Source organism: Parasteatoda tepidariorum, chromosome 11 (genome assembly GCF_982258835.1).
Source record: "Parasteatoda tepidariorum strain Cologne lab strain chromosome 11, Ptep-v5.0, whole genome shotgun sequence".
Lineage (NCBI taxonomy): Eukaryota > Metazoa > Arthropoda > Arachnida > Araneae > Theridiidae > Parasteatoda > Parasteatoda tepidariorum.
Genome location: NC_141765.1, coordinates 90,448,027 through 90,468,133, shown reverse-complemented (window position 1 = coordinate 90,468,133; position 20,107 = coordinate 90,448,027). Strand labels below are relative to the sequence as shown.

The following is a 20,107-nucleotide window of genomic DNA, read 5'->3' as shown; positions in this document are numbered from 1 at the left end:
AAAAAAAGATATAATCTTTTCATTAGCTCACACGATTATATCCGCAAAACAGAGTGCTTTCTGATATTGTATCAATAAAGCCAAAGCAAAATATATGAAATCGTTTACCTCGTCACAAACTTGTTGTATCTTTGGGAATATCAGAATTGAATAATGTGTTATAATTTAATAGTTAACCAACTTGGACATTAAAAAAAAGAGAAAATTGGCTTAATTCTGGCAAATATATGTATACAAATCGAAACCCCTTCCGAAATTATGCATCGCATGCTTGATTAATGAGCTATTCGGTTCGGTAAGTCAGATGTAGGCACATAAAATTTTCATGATTCAATTTTTTTTAAATTTAAACATTAGATATTAATTGAATAAATTAAACATAATATATAATAATAATTAAACATATATATATGTATATATATCTGCAAACTTGTACTGTCGTTGAGAAAAATACTTCTTACTAGTAGCAACATTACAGACGTTTGACATATTAAATCTTCAATTTAAAAATTAAAAAAATAAAACATTTCTATCTACCATGACAAATTAATAAATAAAAAGTAAGCAAATATAATCTATTTGTTAGCTCACAAATTTTTGATTAGTTTAATTATTGAAAAATCTTTTTCATCGAACTTACAAGTTGGCGGCAGGTGTGAAAAAATATAAATATAAGCATGTCATCCCCTCCAAACATGCTATAAAACTACGCCACTGTTCGTGAATATGAGAATTGAATAATGTGATATGATTAAAAAGTTAAGCAGCCTGGACATGAAAAAAGAGGAAATCGACGTAATCCTTGCAATATATAATTATATATATTAAAAACAGCACATACCTGCCAAGATCAGTACTGGGACTTTCAACAAATTCGCTCACTCTAGGAGCATTAATTCGACTTCATCTTCAGCTGATTTAAGTTTTCGGGTTCGCTTAATAAAAACAACTTTTATTCCACTTACATGATGTGTTGAGATATAAATCTTAGGAGACGAAATTAGATTTAAATGTAACGAAGAGAAAAGATAAATAGACTGCACGCGTAGCGGATAATGATAAACAGCATCTTAACGGGCTACGATTGCGGTTGCGAGCATATATGGCAGTACTTTTACTTTCGTTACTTGTACCGCCGGTACAAGTAAAAAGTACGTACTTTTACTTGTACTTCGTTACTTTTTAAATTTAGTACTTTTACTTGTACTTTCGTTACTTTTTCAGGGAAAAAGTACAAGTATTTGTAACGGAAATATCGAATGAAATCGTTACTTTTTTCTAAAACTCGGTAAGCTTTCTAAAAAAAAAAAAAAAGTAAAAAAATTACATTAAAAAAAATGCTTATGTTTTTTTTTAATTTATAAAATTAATGTGCAATAGATATGCATTCACAGCTAATTTCCTGTTTAAATATCCTCTGTTTCAACTTATACTGCACATTCAATTATTTTTTACTAGCTCAAAGATCACAAAGTTATCTGAAACCCCGTGTTTGCTTTGTTTATGACTGTGATTTTTAAAACGCGTTTCTAAAGAGTAAAACAATTTTAAATCAATGGTAATTTAAATAAATAAAAATAAGAAACTAAAAATTAAAATCAATAGATAAAATTTCTTTTTCGTGCAAATCCATAAAAAGTTTGAAAAAATTATATTTGATTTTAAAATTATATTATACGATTATATTATAAAATTATATAATAATATTCTTCCGAATTTAAAAATAAATTAATATCCATAACTTTCAAAATTAAAAATAATTAAATAAATAACAACAATTTTGCAAAAACATTAAAGAACATAAGAATATTATTCAATAAAATTTTAGGTTACTTTGAATTTTCGATTTCCTAGAAATGTGCTTTTAAATCGTTACTTTTTTCGTTTAGTACTTGTACTTTTACTTGTACTTTTTACTCGTTACTTTTTAAAATAAGAACTTTTTACTTTTTACTCGTTACTTTTTTTAAAAATACTTGTACTTTTACTCGTTACTTTTTAAAAGTAACGTTGCCATATATGGTTGCGAGTATATCGTTTATTTCAGTATTTAGAGATATCGATCGATGTCGCTACAAAAGCGCAATCACAATATTGATATCAAATATTGTCCGGGTGTTGTTCGGATAACTTAAAATTTATATTTGAAATTTGGAAATATAAGAATTTGACGTCATTTTTTGTCTTTTAAATGATTAATTTTGATTAAAGAACACAATAAAGTTTAAAATGAAAAGTTTTACAAGGAGACTTTTAACGTAAAATCAACGGGAATCGTACAATATCGTACACACAATGTCGATTTTCTCCGATATTGACAATGTCGGTCGATGTAGACTAAAGCTGTTACAATATCCCTGTGCTACTTGGGTATGTAACAAAGGAAGAGAGAAGAGAAGAAAAAGAGAGTCATTTAAAAGGTATAGAAACAAAACAGAAATATTTGTTCAAAATAATGGACCCTTGCTTCCCAATTATTGGGGGACTCTATGGATCGGACCCCTTGAGCTCCCCTGGTTGCGACGCCCGTGTATTCAAGGTTCAAACAATATTATCCTCGCATCTTTGTACGTCGGTCGTTAGATCAAAAGTTATTTTGGGTATCTGTATCTTAAAAAGTTATTTTGAATGAAGCGAAGATGCAAAATAATAGCACTTGACAAAATTTATAGTGGTAATGAATTTAAAGATGCAGAGTAATAGCACCTAACAAAATTCATAGTGGTAATCAAAGTACAATTTGCTGCCATTACCATAATAAATATTTCTAAATAAACTTCGGAAGACGTATTTGTAATGCAAAGGACTATAATATAAATTTGTCCCCTTACATTTGACAGAATAAAGGTTTATAAAGCATTATGCACTCAAGAATAGTGTTAAGAAGTATTAATTTTACAATGAAAGGGTTTCGAAATTCTCAACTTTTAGTTAATCAAAACTTGATAAAAGTTTAAAATAAACGATGTTTTAGTACGATTATAAAAAGGAACGCAAGACAAAGAAGAAAAGCATACAAATTATTATCTTTCTTCACCGTTACTGTTGTCATAAGAACGCGTTCAGTAGAGTTATATCGTTAGTAGGTCGAAAATTTATAAAATACTTTTTTCATCATCATGTTCCTAGTGACGTCGATTTTCACGATCGAAATATATTTACCTCTCCATATTAAGTCTCTTTACTGCGGAGAATATTCATTTAAAAAACTTTGAAAACCGTAGTGTAACGATGAGAGATGGAGAGACAACAAAATCCTTTATTCTTGTTACAGTTTTGTTCTATCTTCCAAACGAAATGCTGGTCAGGGGCTCATTTGTTGACATTTTATAATTTACTCATAAAGTAAATAAATAAGTATTATAAAATTATAAAGAAATATGCACAAAATAATAAAATATCACGTTTATCAATTTTCAAAATATTGAATGCGAGCAAAAAATAATTATTTTAAAAATGTTGAATTCCTTTCCATACAACTTTTCTGAATAATAACGATAGAGGGGGAGATATCTGACCCATCCGACTAAGAATATCGAAACGTTGTTCTTGTTCACTATGTGCACTTTAAGCTTTGTAAATCAGTCATAAAAAAGATAAATTTTTGAAGTCATATTTTAATGATCAGATCTTACAAACAAACTTTTCATTTCATTAATTTTCAATTTTAACCACAGTTTTGGATATGGCATGCGCATTACTTCTATGTCGAGTTAAAGCATCAGATCTTGTATAACGATGTCCACACATACGACACACATATACTTTTTTTTCAGAGACTTGAAGATGAGTTTTTAGATGTTTGCTTAAATGATCTTTGCGTCCAAAACATTTTCCACATGAATTACAATGGTGCGGTTTATAACCACTATGAATTCTTCGATGCCTTGTTAATTCTTCATTTCTGGCGAAAGACTTGGAGCAATTTGGATCGTCACATGCAAAGGGTTTTGAACCTAAAAATACATGTTTCAAGAATTAATAAGAGAAAAGTGGAAGGACACTTGATATATACACCGAAGAGCCATTGCATTATGACCACCCTGCTAATAAGATGTAGGACCACTCTTAGCCCTCAAAACTGCTAGCACCCGCCGTGGCATTGATTCCACAAGGAGCTGACAGTTAGTCTGAGGTGTCTGGTACCAAGCGCTCACCAACTGGTCCTGCAATTCCCTCACATTGCGAGGGGGTAGCGTGGCAGCACAAATTTGGTTTTCCAAGTAGGACCACAAATGCTCTATTGGATTAAGGTCAGGGGAATTTGGGGGCCAAGACATGACTTGAAAGTCACTGGAATGTTCCTTCACGATTCGACCCTTATGACATGGTGTTTTATCCTGTTGGTAAACACCATCCCCCGCAGGAAAAACTGTTGCCATGAATGGATGAATCTAGTCTGCAACTATGTTCAAGTAGCTTACAGACGTCAGGGATTGTTCTGTGAGGATTATGGGTCCTAATGTGCCCTGATGTGCCTGGGCGAGAAACCAAGAAAACCTGGGCGAGCCCATTGTTATAGATGGAGGGTGGTCATAATGTAATGGCTCTTCGGTGTATATATATATATATATATATATATATATATATATATATATATATATATATATATATATATATATATATATATATATATATATATATATATATATATATATATATATATATATATATATATATATATATATATATATATATATATATATATATATTGTATCTTTTTTGAAAAATGATTTTTGCATTTAGTGAATTCCATTGTTTCATAAATGAATCTTAGGCACCAATATAATGCAGTTTTGGTGTAATCAATTTCAAAAATTTCGTCGTCTTATATAAAATTCTGAACGATGTACGCTACGAGATCTACCATTCTCCAAATTATTTGTTATTCGGTTTATAGGATAGTAAAAATATTATGTCTTCATCGTAGCAGCAGAGTAGTTTTTTTTTGTTGTATTTATTTAACGAATGTTTAACTGATTGTTTTATTTATTGACTAAAATAAAGCAGAAAATCATTAAATCAATAATCATTAGTGGAAAAATTTTTATCAAAAAACAAGTTAGCTTTTATTTTCATTATTGAAAATTAATTTTATTGTCAAATGCGTTTTATACAGCTTTAAACCTAACTTTCTTTTGGAATTCGATAAATAAATCTTCAGGTTAAAATAAAAATTTAGGTTCAATGAATTGAATATCACATTGTTCGTTTTGATAAGTCTATTTCACTTTTAGTTATAGCAAATCTATTTCAATAGCTGCCAGTAAACTTAGTTTTATCACAGAATATATTTAAAAAATATGCTTATTTGTTGATAAAGAAATCATACTAATTTCTTAATATTTGCAATTTTCTTAAGATTTTTTTTTTCTAATGGTAGTGAAATAACAATAACTGTAAGCAGAAATTTCTTAAATTTTATTAGCACAACATCAATGATCATCAGATGTTTTAATTAAGAATATTGATGATCACGAATGCAAAAAATTAAATATCAAATCTTACTTTCAATCAAAATAGAATCTTGAGGTTGAAACAGAAAAAGTTGGCAGTTATGTTATTTATAAATTTTTTAGAGCCGCTCCTGATGTTTTGTTATCGTATGTAAGAATAACATCAGACGCTTATTTGTGATTCGGTCAAGTAAAGAATTTCATTCGGCAAAACGAGAATTTTCCGACAAAATATAAGTTCGCGGCTTCCCTGTGTTATAGAAGAAGGTGAATCTTTCTGAAGAGATAAAAATATGCTTTAAGATGGTTCAACATTATTTTTAGACCATTCAAAAGATGTATAGTTTAAGTTTTATCTTGATTTGCTTTATCTTGATTTCTTATTATCCAAAATTTATCTTCATGTGTGTGGTTTCTAGGAAATATATTTGATTATGGTTGCCGTGTTACGAAAATAAAGTATTTTATTAGGTATGTCTACTAGATTATTTACTGAACGCAAAATGAAAAGAGAAGTAAAAGAAGTGTTATAGCACTTTTTTTCCCCACAGCATTGTGAGAATACAACTTCTTTCGAGTCGGAATAGAAACTAATTATAGTAAAATTCAAAATAAACGAATACTGAAAAAAAAAAACAGCATCAAATTTATGTTTAATTTTATTTTTGCAGGTACCGTAAATAAAATAAATCTTTTGAAAGATCTGCAAAGATACTTTTGCTGGGCATTGAATAAGAGTTGAAAACATATTTTTATTAAAGAGCTACGAAATTTCTTTATTGTTTTATTACTCTTTAGGATAATTTTATACGCAATGGTATTTTTTTCTTCTTTCGCAAAAAAAGATTGGAAAAAAACGAACATCTTACTCAGGAGTATTCAAAATTGGAAATAAAAAATTAATTGGAAAATTTTGCTTATAAAATATCTCAGCAGAAAACAAGAAAGCACACACACAAGCATGTATATATGTATGTATGTATGTATTAAGCTAGCAATCTGTTATTAATCCTATTTTAATTTTTAATAAATACTTCCTGCTCTTCGAGTTTGAATCAATGTTGACGTTTATAAAGTGTAAAAGAAACTAATGCTGCAAAGAGAAATTAAAATTAGTGTTTAACGTTATTTCTGCTGTCATTGTAAAAGAATGAAAAATATTAAAGATTAACAAAGAACTGAGAGATGCTGGACATTGAATAGGGTTAAACGTGGTAACGGATAACTTAAAACTTTCTTTTGAAGCATTTCAAATGAAACATTTACTTCATTATTTTTATAATCTTTTGTATGATTATCCAAAATGAAAAGGAGAAAAAAAAACCTTTTTCAATAATATTAAATGAAGTAGGAAAAATTTTACCGATAAAACGCATTTGCAAAAATGAATTAAATTATTTTATAAGTAATCTTTTCGTAATATTTTTTTAATAAATCTGTTGTGTTAATTTTTATATCGTTTCATAAAATAGAAGCATACATAATCATTGCAATAAATAGCCGTGCCTTGATACTACCCCTTATGAGCATCTTGGCTGTGGCAGGAATGATGGACTGTAATTATCGCCAGGGGGTAAAGTGGGGTGGGGTTTTGGGCAAATCGTCAGGGACAGCGAATATGAAATATTAGAGTTTTAAAAGATTCATCTAAAAATTTAATAATTGATGTATCATTTCATTTTTCATAAACATGAGCTGAATAATCATCATTGTAATCCTTCGAATGATCAAGATCTAAATAATTAACACCTAAAAAGGTCTAAAAAATAAGGTTTCTAAGATTTACAAAATTAACATTTCACTTAACACCTAACATACTAACAAGTTCTTCGGGATCACTCTCATCAATATCATAGACATAGGGGTAGACTTTTTGTTTTTAGAAAACTGCTCGTTTATTTCAACTTTTATGTATATATGTAGATTTATTTTTATATGTATGTATATTTATACATAAATGTATATGCAAAACTTAAATATACGAACAGTTTTTTAAAAACAAAAAGTGTGCTTCCCGTTTACTCTACACCAGTGTTTCCCAACGTGGTGCCCACGCCCCACCGAGGGGCAATTCGATTGTAAAGGGGGGCAATTCAAAAATGGACTCGATATGAGTTTAAACCTTTTGCTCTGGGCCATTTAAATGCAATGCAAGATTTCGGTGACAAAATCGAAAGAAAAAAGCAAATTCTTAAATAATTGCGGTCAATAAATATTATGTGACTTAGGGATTTTTTAAGCGACAAACCTGAAATGAAGTGCCTGTTTACAGTCGATGGTAAAGCATTTGTGAGTTATTTAGCCAATATCTTTGAAAAACTGAATATATTAAATAAGAAACCTCAAGGAACAAATAAAACAAGGAACAAACAAAAGCGACGATATTTGGCTTCATTACCCTTATTGAGTTATGTCAGAAATATATTAACAACAAAACCTTTGAACAGTTTCATTGGCTCCAAAAATGTGAAGTAAATGATACCGCTTTACTTGTTATTGTCTATCATCTTCATATTTAGCTGAATGTGGATTTTGTACTGTAAATGATTTTATTGGTAAAAAAACAAACAAATTGTCTGTATATAACACAACGGGGAGACTTGAGACTGAAGCTAACCAAATTGGAACCTAAGATAAAATCTACGTGCAGCAAGCATCAAGGGCAAGAATCTCACTAAATTAAAATATTAAATTAGTATAGAAAAATCTTTATTAAAATTATTCCGAATTTGAATTTTTCATTATATGTTCTGAAAATTTACTTACTTTGTTTCGCTAACAATTTCCTAAGTTTCTTAAGTGAACAATTCGATTTTTTAATATTAAAAATTATGTATATGTTACATAGGGGGGGGCATAAGAATTTTAGAAAGGCTTAGGTGGGGCATGGTACAAAAAAGGTTGGGAAACACTGCTCTACACCTATCATCATAGATAAACTTATTGAAAAAGCTTAATGATTTTCAACTAATTAAACTTTTGATAGTAATTGAATATATATATATATATATATATTTGGCAGGCTTGTTTTTACAACTAAAAGATGATGTCTATTCAAATTTCGCGCTTGGTGGATAAGTTTGGCACTTGGAGCGCCACTGTGAACATGCAAATCAGGGTTGCTTTAAATACGTGTTCTACAGCTCTTAAGCTTTATTTTTCGTTAAATTTCGACATAGTGAGTTGTTATCAGTCAAGAATGCTTTTAAGAAGACGAAAAAGCCATTAACAACAACTCACTGACTTGCCCGTGGTCGTGTAATAGGGTTGCGAGAAGGTAGATTTTCTTTCCGCGATATTGCAGAAAGACTGAGATGAAATGTATCCACTGTGCGTGATTCTTGACAGCATTGATCAAGGGAAGGTACTGCTTCAAGAAGATCAGGTTCTGAGCAGCCACGCGGCGCTTCTTGGAGAGAAGACAATCGTGTATGACTATGGCGTACTGTACTGCGTCTGCCTCAGAAATTCGAGCTACAGTTGACACTGCAGTGACTCAACGAACTGTTACAAATCGTCTACTTCAAGTACAGTTCCGAGCAAGACGCCCTGTAGCATGCATTCCACTCACTCCAAACCAGTGGTGTCGAGTTAGAGCTCATTGGAGGACAGAGTGGAGATCTATTGAGTTTTCTGATGAAAGTCGGTTCTGTCTATCTGCCAGTGATAGCTGTATATTAGTTAGAAGGAGGCCTGGTGAGAGCCTGCTACAGACCTGTTTTCAACCTAGACACACTGAACCTACACTAAGAATTACGGTCTGACAGAAAGAGAGTTATTCCACGTGCTTTTACTGCAAATTTGTACATCAACCTGGTGATTCAACCTGTCTCGTTGCTATTCATGGGCAGCTTTCAAGGTGGTATTTTCTAACAGGATAACGCTCGCCCTTATACTGTTGTTGTCACACAACATACTCTACAGAATGTCGACATGCTGCCTTGGCCTGCTAGATCACCAGATCTTTCACCAATCGAGCACGTATGGGACATCATTGGACAACAATTTCAGCGTCATCCACAACCAGCATCAACTATCCTGGTATTGACTAACTAAGTGCAACAGGCATGGAACTCCATCCCACAAAATGACATACGGTATCTGTATGACACAGCGCATGCTTGCATTGAAAATTCTGGTTCTTATACAGGTTATTAATGTACCAGTATTTCGCATTTGAAATGGATTTTCTCTTAATTGCATTAACCTGTGATCTTGAAACTTTAATCAATGTGGGGAGAGGAGTTATCGACAATGTCAGCCTTCATCTATGAAAAGGTACCCCAACATAGAATCGAGTCAACATGCCTTATATACTAAGAAATTGGAATAGCATTTTTGTAGTGGTAGACATACTACAATAAATTAAATATGTTACTCAAACAATCAAATTGCTGAAATTTCATCTACAATAATTTTTTCTTAGAGGTAGAATTTTTTTTTTCATCAGTGTATATGCAATACAAATTTAGATACATAATGCAACAAGATTGAAAATTAAAGCGAAAGTAAAATGTATACAATTGCAAGTCTGAATGGAACCAAGCTGCTAGTGTGAAGAATATTTGAGGAAAATATAAATCAAAATAAATTAGTACCTGACATGAAACCGATGAGGAAAAGATAAGATAGAAATCAAAAATTTTTCCTGTGGCAGTTGCGGGCGACATTTTACAACCAACAACAGAAATATCCCCCTCATGACACTGTTTCCATTTTTGTGTTATTTCTTTTATGGTTATTTTTCTTTTGTGAAGTATTAGATGCTTGTTGTTTTCTATTGCAGCATTTTGGATTATTCATGCTATAGTATTCTTATCGGTTTCATGTCAGGTAATCAGGTTTCAGGTGACAATTTATTGTTTATACTTCAAATATACACCGAAGAGCCATTACATTATAACCACCCTCCATCTATAACAATGGGCTCGCCCAGGTTTTCATGGTTTCTCGCCCAGGAACAATGTTTTCATGGGGCACATTAGGACCCATAATCCTCATAGAACAATCCCTGACGTCTGTAAGCTACTTGAGCATAGTTGCAGACCAGGTTCACCCATTCATGGCAGCAGTTTTTCCTGCGGGGGATGGTGTTTACCAACAGGATAATGCACCATGTCATAAGGGTCGAATCGTCGAGGAACATTCCAGTGACTTTCAAGTCATGTCTTGGCCCCCAAATTCACCTGACCTTAATCCATTAGAGCATTTGTGGCCCTACTTGGAAAACCAAATTCGTGCTGCCACGCTACCCCCTCGCAATGTGAGGGAATTGCAGGACCAGTTGGTGAGCGCTTGGTACCAGATACCTCAGACTACCTGTCAGCACCTTGTGGAATCAATGCCACGGCGGGTGCTAGCAATTTTGAGGGCTAAAGGTGGTCCTACATGTTATTAGCAGAGTGGTCATAATGTAATGGCTCTTCGATGTATATAGATATATTAACAAAACTTTTTATGTAATTTCTTCATTAAAATTTTTCTTCTTAATTTATCTGTCAAAACGAAACTCGCTCTCACATTTATTTTTCACATCCTGCATTTTAGTTCCTAATTTAGATTAAAGAATGCTAGAATTAATATTAAGTTTTTCTCTTAACCTAGCGTGAGAACCGGAGAAATCCCATAACCTATTTTGTGAATGACTTATAAGAAATTATAAATTCCTCTTTTGCAAGTGATAAATCCAATTCATCATATCAATCATACATCAATTGTTCCATCCAATTCATCATACCCATCGGCGAACAAAATTTCGAAAGCAGCGACTGAACGTAGTTGTTGGCTGATGCAGAAAACAGAAGCATAATTTCGGATGGCTACGAAATTCTTGCGATTTAAATAATTAATTGAACAATGTTGAAATATCTTGATAAAAATTGAGATAAAAAAGAAGTGTGGATTATTCGTGTGACAGCTGCTTGAATAGAATATTCCAATACGGTGACAGAAATCAGCTTTGATTAAAAATGCTAAAAATTTGTGTTCATATAACAAATCTGAATAAAAAATCTTACACCAGGAGTAAAAAAAAAAAACATATTCCAATAAACGTGTGTGAGGGCAGTGTCAGTCAATTGGATTTTCAATCGTAAAATGTGTTTTCCAAAAGAAAACTATTTAAGGAATACGTTTTTTATCATCCGTTAATAAGAACGTTATTTTCTTACTTTTGGTGATATGAAGCTCATTGAATTTAAAAAGAACAATTAAAATTCCAAGTGTGCTTATCCTCACAAATCGTGTATTCCTTAAAGTGTGCCAGGGCTTATAACTGATGCAGGTTGTTTTATTTCAGGTATGTTTGGATGTGAAAAGATTAATAAGATTTTGATTATTTTGTTCTACTATTATGTGTGTTGTTCGATTTTTGAAATGGTATTTATTCTCTATTGAAATTTTCTATAACAGTCAAAAATTTAAATATTGAATACTTTCAACTTATATTCATGCTCATATTGTGGGTAATTTAAAATACAATGATATTGTTTTTACAATGATATTGGCATTTATATTTGAACACATTTCTATTAACCGATATTGTTCAATCGTTAAAAATATTATTCAGCTTTATATAGAGATGACGTTTTGGAAATTTGGTTTTAGTATAAAATCTTCATACTTAAGAAAAGTTAAAAACGACGTAAGAAAACACAAATAATGTCACGTGAAAAGTTCTCGTGTTTAAATTCTAAAATCTTGGAAAATCATAAATAAATTATTAATCCGTTCAAATTTTACTTTCGAAGGAGATAAAAAAGAAAACAATTTTGCGTTTTGGTCAGAAATTAGCCCAAAAATAATGTCTGTTGCCTAGAAACTTTGAGATATTTGACTGTTAACTATTAAAAGATAAGCTTTCCTGACCTAACTGAAAATGATGATTGAAAAAGATGAAATGATGAATCTAATTTTTATTTCATTATTTTTTATTGCGCCAACTTGGTTGCTCAGTAACGGTGAAACGCTAGGTATTTCTCTCCTGTCGACAACAAAGATTAACTTAAATTTCTCCTCCTTGAAGCAATATTATTTGGCTATTTTGGGGGGACTACGCCAAACATGTATAGCTTCCTAGCACCCAAATTTATGGCCCAATTTTGTCTATCCTCTATATTTTGAGGGTCAGAAATCCAAATATGAAAATGAAATTTTACTCCACTCGCGCGTAAGTCAAATTTCTCCTAAGTTTACCACATTTAAATATTAATCGCCCCACTTAAATATTTCTTCATTGTCGCCAAATTATTTTTTTTTAAAATAACAAATTTTAATTTTTCTCGGCTTCTACCTAATAAAAACAGTTGAAACTTTAGATTTTGCAATAGAAAAGTACGTAGATTAATATGGTATAAAAAAATTTATACAAAATGTTTTCATCCACAAATAAATTAAATAATAAAAAATAATAAATAATTATTAAAAATTATTTTTTGCATGAAATTATCTTTGGGTAATTGGGTTTCATATGTGAGAAAAATGTTTTTTTGAATTGCTCAATTAGTTTTAAGAAATATGACTAAAAACGCAAAAGTGAAATTAACATTACGGAGTCCGAACTTTGGATAGCTCTCCTGATTAAACTACGGGGGCCATATTTCCCAGATTGCGGCTAACCCCTATATTTTGATGTTTAAGAATCCAAATATGTAAAAAAATATATATATATTTCTTCAGATAAAGTACGTGTTTGTGTCTGATTTCGTAACTTAATTAATAGTTAGTACTAATTATTTAGCATATTTAAGACCATCCCCTTGAACCATTAAGATTGACCCATAGAAAATCGGATCATTAGAACAAAAGTTAATCAGGGTGATATCCTTTTTATTTTGCTCACTTTACATACTTCTACCGACAAAAAGGAGCCGCTCCTGTACAGCTAGTTTGGAAGCAAATCAGTTTCATGCCGTTGCGTACATGCCATTGTCTAAACGTAACCGTAGCGCCCGTTTGCAATGGTGTCTACAGCATCACATTTGGAGCGAAGAGGCTTTAGTACTATTCTCAAATGAGAGTAGACTCAGTCTCTCGTGTGATTGTAGACGCCGAATCTGACGTAAGATTGGTACTGCGTATAAGCGTTTAACATACAGGAAAGGGACCGATATCCTACATGTAGTGTCATAGTATGGGCTGGCATTATGATTAATGGCCGTATATCCCTTTATATGCTTCCATCTGGGACTATGACTGGCCAACACTACATTAATGATATTCTGCTGCCTCATGTTCGCTTGTTCCACAGTGCTATCGATGATAAATGTGTTTTCATTGATGAGAATGCAACATGTCATCGAACAGACACTGTCGACGAATGTGTACAGTGCGAGGGTATTTAACGCCTCGTATAGCCAGCACGTTCACCAAATCTGAATCCCATTAAAAATGCATAGGGTGCTTTGGGAAAGAGTATTGCTGGTCAAGAATGTCGTGCAATAAGCAAGGACACCCTCATCTAAATCGACAACTTAAAAAAGTCAGGTAAACATTTTTCTGAAAATAAATTGAGTAAATTTCGCTTACTATACTACACATTCAAAAATACATACGTAAAATATGTAAAATAAAACTTCTCTTTTCTAGAAATCTATATACAGGGAGTTCCGAAAAGACAGACATTAACCTTTTCGGGGCGGGCGAGTCATAAATATATTCGTATGGAATCAGAAACACGGTGGAAAAAATAAAAAGCGGTAGCTTAAGTTTGGGCATGGCTAATTTGACAACCTTATTTTTGCTTTCACTTTAAATTTAATACATCCAATCTATGTTTGTTAAAAGTGAAACTATATGATTTTTATTTGAAATAAGTTTTGGTGATATTAATAAAGAAAAATATTATTATCCCGCCCACAAATGAACTGCAATAAAAACAGTTGGATTACCAGTTTTATCTTCTTCACCGTGATTGTCACTACCCTGAAAATGCGTCTCGAAGAGATTAAAACACGTAATTTTATATTTAAATAAAAAAAGTGGTATCAAATTTTGACTAATCATTTATCGAGATCTATTGGAGAAAAAGAGGGAACTATATATATATATGTAACATAAAAAGCTTCAATTAATCTTTTTATGTTAGTTTCTTTGCTATAAAACTTCATCCTAATTAATTATTCTAATCGAAATACTTTCTCACACTTTTAAAAGCCACATCCTGTTCTTAAATCTATTTTTGTCTCAAGTATGCATTTAATTAAAAGCAGGACATTTTTCCCTTTGCTCTTGTGTGGGAAACGTTCGATCTATTTCATAAACCAATTGCAACTACTAAGATTTCCCTCTTTCCCTAAATGAAGACATATTACGGATTTTACTTTGCAAGATTTTCCCTAACATATAACCAAGGAACGCAACTTTTCATGTGCACTTTCACTCATTCTCATGACTGCTCTTGTCTAATAATTAATAAATAAATTTTGTACCCTCCTTCCCGACCTATGACCTGTTTTAATCCTTCCACTCGGCAACGACGTTATAAGTCGCCAGGATTGTACGGTCGGGAAGGGGTACAGTACGTACGGTACATTAAAGATATTAAATATCTCATTTGAAAATAAATAAATCAACTTCGGAAGAGGGTACATCAAAAATATGGAATAACTTCAAATCATTTATTCAAATGAACAGTTAGTAAATAAGCAGTCAAATTCTTCTTCAACTTATGGCAATAATTAATTCATCCAGTATCTTCATCAAAAAAAATAAACTCTTCAAAACTTTTTGTTTATTATAAATGATACCTACGCACAGTGGAACAAAACGATCATCGGTTTTCCATATGTCTAAGCTGCATATTTTGTCTACGTTCCTGAGACTACTAGAAAGCTGAGCTTCAATTTCCTTCCTTGGACTAAAAAGAATAACTGCATCGAATTCCTGATAATTAAAATGTTTTATTGAAACCCTATCCCTTTGAGAAAGCGTTGATTTTACCACTCTTAAGTGCTGAGCTGGATCTTATCGTCGATGAATTGTTTTCACACCCCGGAATAATTTACGATGGTCTCCTTAGATGTTCGACATTCAAAAGAAAAATAAGCTTCAATTTCTCCGTCACTATTGGTGTTAATTTACGATTCATCTTAACGAAGAAACAAATTTTTTCCCTAGCAGCTCTCGTCTTTGGTTTTGGAATTGTGTTCACGGAATTTCAACGCACTCTCATCTCTGATGTTGTGATTTTCAAAATATCTTGGACTAATTCGAACTTTTTCATGTATCCTTTTGTGTTTATTTTTTTTTACAATTCTCATAAAACAATTTTTTGAATTTTTATTGATTATTATTTAAATTTTTTTTCATTCTTGATGTTTCAATTGAAAAATTATTTTTTATATATTAATCGTGTTTACTTTTGAAATTTTTTTTCTTGAAATATTTATTTTCAGTGAATTGATTGTCATAAGAATTGTTTCGAGAAATTATTTTCAAATTTATTGTTTTATGTGTTAAGCTTCTATGATTTATTGATTAGTTTAATTTATGTTTTTGTTTTACTGTAGTGTTTAGGATTAAGATGAAAATGCTATTTAAATATTTTTCTCTTCGTACTGCAACTACAATAATTATTGAAATTCAATTTTAATATATAAATGCAATTACGGTGTGGCAAAAATTAAATCAAAAAATGTTAAAACTAATACAAATAGTTTGGAAAAATGAATAAAATACTTGTTGTTAGAATTTAAATTGAAGAGTAACCAAACATTAATGCTTTAGTCCAACGTTGGTAATTAGTTCATAGCTCTGTTCTAGCTCAGTAATTTCCATAAACAAATCGTTTCTTTATTTCTGAGCTTTAATTCCTGCATACATATAGGAAAATGATCAAACACAAATTGAAAAATTTAGTAACGAAATACACTTCAAAAACACGTTTAAAATAGAAATGAAAATATTTGAATTCCCTAATAATTGTGACAAATTAAATTATCAATTAAGATCTCTGCACAGAAATTACTTTAAAAAATGGCCGAACTAAAATTTTTGAAAAAAAAAAAATTATGTCCAAAAAGAAAGAAAGAAAGATATAAATAATTAAAAAAAAAAAGAAAGAAATTAAAGGTAATTTGCAAATAAACCTAACTTGCACTTCAGATTAAAAATAAGGAAAATAGCTAAGTCAGTCAAATTTTAAAAACTGATTTACCTTAATACCATATTAAATTTGAAAGGTTTATTTTGGATTTCAATTAGCGATTGTGTTAAACAGGTTGTAATGCAAAATCTGAGAAGACTGATCACCTTTTCTGATTATAAAAGCAATTTGTCTTTACATATTTCCTGAAATCCGGGTTAATAATTGCAATAAAAATACCAAGAAAGAAAAGTATAAATAAATAAATATTAAGAAAGTAGAAAGAAAAATAAGAAAGAAAAAGAAAAGAAAAAATGTTACAGAAGGCAAATTTTGGACATAGAAAAAATAAAATAAAAAGAAATTTTTTTCGGATATTTAGCTATTAAAGTGATGAATATGTAAGGTAAATAATAAATAAAGTGAAATAAAGACAATACTGAAATCTTGGACTTGACAATAACAACCACTGTGTCATTTTTTTTATTTTGTTTTCGAACACAGTAAACAATACTCAAATCTAATTTCAAATTAAATTTTTTCTGTGAAACTGCTTTTTGTATTTTGTGTTTTACATTTTAACTTACACATTTCTAACACATGTTTATAAATTTTTGTCATCTTGATTGAAGAGTTAACTTAAATTGTATTATTATGAAGAATTCTTATAGTGAAAAAGCTGTGTTGTGATCTTTAAACAAAATACTTTTGAAATTGAAAAAGCTGTTAATTCAGAAAAAAAAAAACTGTTGAAAATGAAAATTTTAAATTTGCTGATAAAGCTACTACTGGTTTTTAATTGTGTTAAAATTTTTACAATGAGAACATATGTAAATGTTTTATAAGTTATATTACTTTTATATATTGTTACCATTACAAATTTGGTTATTTTATTTGTACTTCTACCATAGGGAAGATTTTGCAAATGGATAATTTCAAAATTTTTGGATTCTAATAAGACAATTTTGGCGAAGGGGGATGTAACATAAAAAGCTTCAATTAATCTTTTTATGTTAGTTTCTTTGCTATAAAACTTCATCCTAATTAATTATTCTAATCGAAATACTTTCTCACACTTTTAAAAGCCACATCCTGTTCTTAAATCTATTTTTGTCTCAAGTATGCATTTAATTAAAAGCAGGACATTTTTCCCTTTGCTCTTGTGTGGGAAACGTTCGATCTATTTCATAAACCAATTGCAACTACTAAGATTTCCCTCTTTCCCTAAATGAAGACATATTACGGATTTTACTTTGCAAGATTTTCCCTAACATATAACCGAGGAACGCAACTTTTCATGTGCACTTTCACTCATTCTCATGACTGCTCTTGTCTAATAATTAATAAATAAATTTTGTACCCTCCTTCCCGACCTATGACCTGTTTTAATCCTTCCACTCGGCAACGACGTTATATATATATATATATATATATATATATATATATATATATATATATATATATATATATATATATATATATATATATATATATATGTTTTACATTTGAAAAAAAAAAACAAATTCGCATTTTATTGTTAAATTCATAGGTGAACTCCGATACAAATTTTTATTCACATGAGCAAGAAAATGTATCGTTACTAACTGAAAATTAAAACTTTTTTTTACTACAAATAATAAGGGTTAAAGAAAGAGTTAAGGAATATAGAGTAATTAATAATAAGAGTTACAGAAAAATGGTGATGAGATCATTGAATATTTATGTCCACATTGAGTCTCGGGAGATGAAAGGAAAGTCGAAGAATATGTGAAGATATTTTTGTCCAAAAAATAGAATCAATTAAAAATTTTTCTTTAAAATGATGGACTTACCTGTATGTACTTGCATATGAGCAATTAGCTGCAAATTACTGTAAAATACAGCTGAACATTTCGAACAAAACTTCTTCTTAACTGGGACGAACACTGATGAGGTTGAATGATTGAGTTTATTTATGGATAAATGCTGAGTCTCGAATGGCCTCCAGATTTCAGTCTTTCCTCTGTTTTCTACATTCTCACTGGACAAATTGTATTTAGCCGTAGTGAAATCTGAGTGACTCCAAAAATAATTTTGATAAGCATTTTGAAAAGTCTGATGGTACATCTTGTATATTAAATTGTTCTTGAATGTTCAATCATACATTCAATTGATGCTAGATAAATTTCATAAAAATTTCTGAATTTTCTTAAATAATGATTCAAATATACGAAACAGTTGCTTGCGAATAGAATATTATGTTTTTAATTTTCGTTATTTTCTAGAAAAAAACGCCCCTGAAAGTACAATTAAAAAAGGGAGGGAAAAAATTATAAAAGAATGGTTGAGACGATAAGATTTTAAGTGGGTATTGATTAGAACTATGAGAAGAGTGTTATCAGCTTCAACAATAGTTGTGTTTGCTCAAAGCAGATATTTCTTTATGGGGGTTTAACAGTGAATGAGTTGTAAGGGTGCAAAGATAAGTTTCTTCAGATCATTCAAGTTTAAGTGGTGGCAGAAAATTCAATTGTTTTTAGAGAAAGTATTTGAGTTTGAAGTTCGATTGCAATATAAAAACCGTTATGATGGGGAAAAATGAACAAAATAAAGATATTATGCGCAAATTTTGTTAACTTGCGTATGCGGAATTCTTTTATAAAGAAATATAATGAATTGTATTTTTTCTAAAAACTTTATTTAAAGCTGACTGAATAAACAATCAGGAGATAAACATTTTATTTACACTCTTAAACTTTACTAATCTTATAAATCACTGCTGTCGGTAAAGCCGCTTTAATTTTATGTTTTTAAGTTTCAATAGCTAAATTAAAAATAACTAAAAAATATTTACTTTACAAAACCACTTAATTTCATTATTTAAACCATTCTTTTAAAAAGTATTTTAAAGTTACTTTTTCAAATTGAAAAAAATTTTACCAGAAATTCTTATTCGGATGAAAAGAGATGAACTAAAGTATTTCGTAATGACAGTCTTCAATATATACATTTAGAATCCTAATATGGACACTTTAGGAGTAACACAAAGTGAGATAAAACCACACGCTGACGAATAACTATTTGAATGTAAATAAAAACTATTAACAGATTATACTTTCTTCCCATTATCTTATTAGATTCCAAAGAATTCCACTTTGAAAAAGATGTTTGTGGAAATCAAAAGATGCTGCGAAGGGGCAATTGATGGTTGTAGTTCATTTACGTAGCACTAGAGCTGCACAATGGGCTATTGGCGACGGTCTGGGAAACATCCCTGAGGATGATCCGAAGACATGCCATCACAATTTTGATCCTCTGCAGAGGGGATGGCACCCCTGCTTCAGCAGCCCAACGACCTGCACGCGAAGTCGAGCACTTTACGGTAGCACAGTTTAACGAGGACCCATACCGCACACCCTCGGACCCTACGCAGACTGATCCAAGTGGTTACCCATCTGCACACTGACCGCAGGGCAATAGAAGGAAAAGACCAAAATAATAAACAAGTTCCCGTACTAAAGCCCCACTCATCCATCATGCATCGTAGTTCATCGCTAAAGTGCATCACTTCTCCACAGTATTGCTTGCA

General features: G+C 30.9%; 1 protein-coding gene across 1 annotated transcript; it reads right to left on the bottom strand.

Annotated features, from left to right (window-relative positions):
- Positions 1-3,597: 3,597 nt before the first annotated feature.
- Positions 3,598-18,915, bottom strand: LOC107451868 (uncharacterized). Its single transcript, XM_016068135.4, has 2 exons — positions 18,372-18,915; positions 3,598-3,956 (listed from the first exon to the last, which is right to left on the bottom strand). Exons 1-2 carry the CDS (start codon positions 18,643-18,645, stop codon positions 3,655-3,657), a joined length of 576 nt encoding a protein of 191 aa, XP_015923621.1. The 5' UTR covers positions 18,646-18,915; the 3' UTR covers positions 3,598-3,654.
- Between the last annotated feature and the right edge of the window lie 1,192 nt (positions 18,916-20,107).